General features: G+C 33.8%; 1 protein-coding gene and 1 long non-coding RNA gene across 9 annotated transcripts in view; one reads left to right on the forward strand and one right to left on the reverse strand.

Moving 5' to 3' along the window:
* IMMP1L (inner mitochondrial membrane peptidase subunit 1) overlaps positions 1 to 4,096 on the forward strand; it is a 38,682-nt gene that overhangs the window by 25,145 nt on the left and 9,441 nt on the right. For all 8 annotated transcript variants that reach the window (XM_015566460.1, XM_006753931.2, XM_006753930.2 and 5 more), the window contains one exon: positions 188 to 314. In XM_015566460.1, coding sequence (XP_015421946.1) covers positions 188 to 314 — 127 coding nt within the window. The remainder of the gene's footprint in view (positions 1 to 187; positions 315 to 4,096) is intronic.
* The window catches only part of LOC107183729, a 3,800-nt gene continuing 1,809 nt past the window's right edge, over positions 2,106 to 4,096 (reverse strand). The window contains exon 2 of the long non-coding RNA XR_001514543.1: positions 2,106 to 3,801. This is a non-coding gene — a long non-coding RNA (uncharacterized LOC107183729). The remainder of the gene's footprint in view (positions 3,802 to 4,096) is intronic.

Genomic DNA, 4,096 nt, shown 5'->3' on the forward strand with positions numbered 1-4,096 from the left:
TTTATTGTTGAATTGTAACACATAAAAGTCAGTCACAGAGGTACTCAAAGTTGGTAAATGTCTGGGAGGGCCAGTACAGTGAGAAGATAAAGGGTGTGACTCTTAAGTTGCCTTATAAAAGTATCATAGCAATGCTATGCATGTGCTTAATAAATAACACTGACATTTCTTTGACTTTTTCCCTCAGAGGTGACATTGTGATTGCAAAAAGTCCAAGTGATCCAAAATCAAATATTTGTAAAAGAGTAATTGGTTTGGAAGGAGACAAAATGCTCACCAGTAGTTCATCAAGTTTCTTTAAAAGCCATAGTTATGTAAGTAACAATTTCAGTTATGTTATTAATAGTTTAACATTAATTGAAAACATAAAAGAATATGACATCTATTTTGAAAATAACTTAAAGTGCTGTATTCAGTAGAATTTAAGTATGTTTGTATCAAGAATCATTTGGCCATTATATTTTATATGTTTTAGTTCTTTTTAAAACCCTATATCAATATCTCAGTAATAGTTGTTCCAGGCAAGATTCATCGATAGATATCAAAATATTGGGTAAAATTTCAAGGGAAAATAGTATATTTGCATACTCTCAAAGTATCTCTCCCAAGATATTTATTACAAAGGGAAAAATAGTAACTTCGCAGAGGAGACCCTGGCTGTCACCACCTTTACTGAGTGATCAAGGTTAACTTCACCAATTACAAGACAGATCAACATGGTGTAGCCCCTGAATTGAAGAACTGAGAAGGGCCCATCACTTATGTGGTATTCTTGCAAAAGGGTATAACCTCAGTCTAATCATGAGAAAACAGCAGACAAACTCTAATTGAGGTTCATTCTGCAACATTACTGACAAATACCCTTCCAAAAAGTTAAGGTCATGAAAAACGAGAAAAGACAGGAATTGTGATAGATTGGAGAAGACAAAGGAGATGTGAGTGACAACTAAATGCGGTCTGGGTTCCTGGCTCGGAAACTTTTTCAATTAACTTATTAAAGGAAAAGCTGGTAAAAATCAAATAAAGCCTGTAGTTTAGCTTCTTAAAATCCTATTTAAGTTTTTAGAATATAAAATACATGTACTTTTTGTATAGTCAATTTACCAGTTAGAAAGATAGAGCAAGAGCAGTAGAATGGAAGAGTGAGGAGCAGGTGTAATGTGTTACCTCCTTTCACCAATCACATGGCTGATAGGGCAGCTTATGGCAGAGGAGGTGGCCTTACTTTACTCAGCATATAAATTTTTCTACCTTAATAATTATAACTTAATTTCTACTTCCATTTAATATTTCTGTGTCACTCTCAAGTTATTATAGCTGTTACATCTATTAACTAACTTTACCTCTATCTTCATCCCCAATGTCAGTATGGTATTAAGAGTTAAATTGTCTTCATCACTGTAAATTTATTTTGAACTATAATGGCCTCTTTCTTCTCTATGAGTAAGTTTGATTAATTGATTATTACTTAATCAGTCCATTTATTTACCATCCACAATAGACTATGGGTCAGCTGTTCAAATATTTTTGATGTTTATTACTATAATGTTAAACACACTAGTGATTGTTAGCTGATGGTGATAATAATATTGAAGATAGTATGGTATAAGGTAACGTATTTTTCTTTGGACTGCATGAGGGACACTGTACACTGTATCCTTTTATTCTTAAAAATTGTTAGATTTTTACATAATGTTTGCACCTTCATATGACTGCTATCATTTCATGAGGCTTTGTAATCACTTCTGAATTGCTTTAGCAAGATAAATTTGAAACCAGAAATAATTTGCAGTCAGAACAATAAAACATATTAATGTTACTATCCACAATCTGTGTACTTAAATACCACAACATTGTTGTTTTGTTTTTGAGTTATCAGAGGAGAAGTATCAGGACAAAAGGATTTAGATAAAATCTCTGCTAATCAGAAAAGACAACCAGAGGACTGTAAGATGTAGATTTTTTTGAATAGTCTACTTAACGAAAACATTCATCAAATTTTTGTGTTTGATGAATGGATTAATTAGAGGACACTAGTATATAGTTCCTGGTGTATTCCATTCACTTTGGTTTGTATGTTTATAAATGTACAAACATAATTGTAATAATATTGACCAATACTTATGTATTTAATTTGTACCATACACTGTTGAAACTCTTTTACAAGGATTAATTTATTTAATCATCACAGCAACACAGAGAGATAGGAGTGGTAGTATTTGACAGATGGAAAAACTAAAAACAGGGTGGTTAAATAAATTGCCCAGTTCATGAGACAAATAGTTGGAATTCAAACACAAGTAGCCTGGCTCCACCCAGAATCTGGACGCCTTGACATGCCACAACTTCTCCTCCCAAAATATCCTCTACTTGTTTATTTCTACTCCCATCTCACAAAATTGTACTTTCCTTAAAATGTATTGTCTTTATTTTTAAAAAGAAAAGTAACTGTTTCCGTTCAGGGGCAGTATTGATTCTGAAAGAGAACCCAGTGAGTTTTGAAGGTTTTTTTCATCCCCATCACTTTTTCTAGGCTGCATTTTTCAAGCCATAAGAATTGTGTAGCTATTACAGAACCACTTTAGCAAATGTGTTCCATTAATCAAGGTGATATATAACAAAAAAGTCATCCAAGTTTGGAGCACTCTGAAGAGATATCCAAACTGTTTGCCGGGTCTGCCCCTCTAGAGTGTTCCCTTTTCCCGCTATCTCAAAAGCACACTGGTGCTGTATTGTATGAAATGGGTTTCTTCCCCTACCTATGCATCCTCTTAGAAAAATTATTGTTGTTTATTAGATGAAGACATTATTATTCAGATCTTGATTGAAGTAAATGGTAAAGATGATGAATATTAAAAGTGTTTTGAATTCCAGGCAAAAAACATTTATTCCCTAAGTATATGCTTCAGAGAGCAAAACACCAAAATTGTCATTTGGAACCTAGATTATAGTTTAGCATATGAAAGAATAGCATTGTTCCCAAGTTGGCATAAAATAATATAAACAGATCATTGGTTAAGTGAAGTGGAACCATTTTATTCATTCCAGAGTTCTAAAAGTCCATGTGGCAAGCAACACTTAGGAACTATGATTTATTTTTTACATTAAGCATTTGGAAACAAAGCAGTTCTATCAAGGTTCTATTGCAGTGGGTTTTGCAATGTAAGCTAAGATAAAGCTTAATTTGTGACTCTCAAAAGAAACAAATTGTACTCAGCTTAAACATCTTAAATAACTTACCTTCCTATACTATAGCAATTTCTCAATTTGCTGCTAGAAGCTTCTAGTTTGCCAAAAATAATTAGTTGCAAGGAGAAACATTAAGCAAATCAGAAATATATAAAGTGAATTGGCATGCTCCTATTGATTTGCATGCTAGGCAAAGTAAAAGCCTATTTAATGTAGGGGATTTGGGCCAGGACTCAGGAAATGTAGTAAAATTTTGTTATAAAAGCTAATGAAGAGACGAAGAAAAATACTTTATCTTTCTGAGGTTATCCAGTGGTTATTCTAGTCTTCATAGAAGATTTGAAAGATAAGCTACTTCCATGGTAGGGCTACCTGACCACCCTCTAGAATTGCAAGTAAAAGTTGTAGAAAATACTGGGATGTTTCTGATACTTTGCACCAGGACAGCAGAGTGCTGACTAATGTGTCTTTCCCCAAGTGACTTTTATTTGGAGTGAATATTTTCCAACCCTTTTTACTAAGCAGACTAAAAATTCACTTGGTTTTGAACTGATCTATCAGTTCAGAACAGTTTGAACTAAATCTTTTAAAGTAATGGTAAAATTGACCTACCTTGCTCTTTTTTTTTTTCCATTTCTTTTTTTTATTGCTTAAAGTATTACAAAGGGTATTACATATGTGTCCATTTTTCCCCCCCGCCCTAGACAGTCCCCTAGCCTCCCCTAGCCCCCAGTGTCTTATGTCCATTTGTTATGGTTATATGCAGGCATACAAGTCCTTTGGTTGATCTCTTACCCCCCTACCTCCTGCCCCCCAACCCTCCCACCACCAAATTTTTTTAAAAGTTGTAACATATTTCAGTCACACAGAACCGTCTGTATATATATTATATATGCATGTACTCACA

This window comes from Myotis davidii, unplaced genomic scaffold (genome assembly GCF_000327345.1).
Source record: "Myotis davidii unplaced genomic scaffold, ASM32734v1 scaffold330, whole genome shotgun sequence".
Lineage (NCBI taxonomy): Eukaryota > Metazoa > Chordata > Mammalia > Chiroptera > Vespertilionidae > Myotis > Myotis davidii.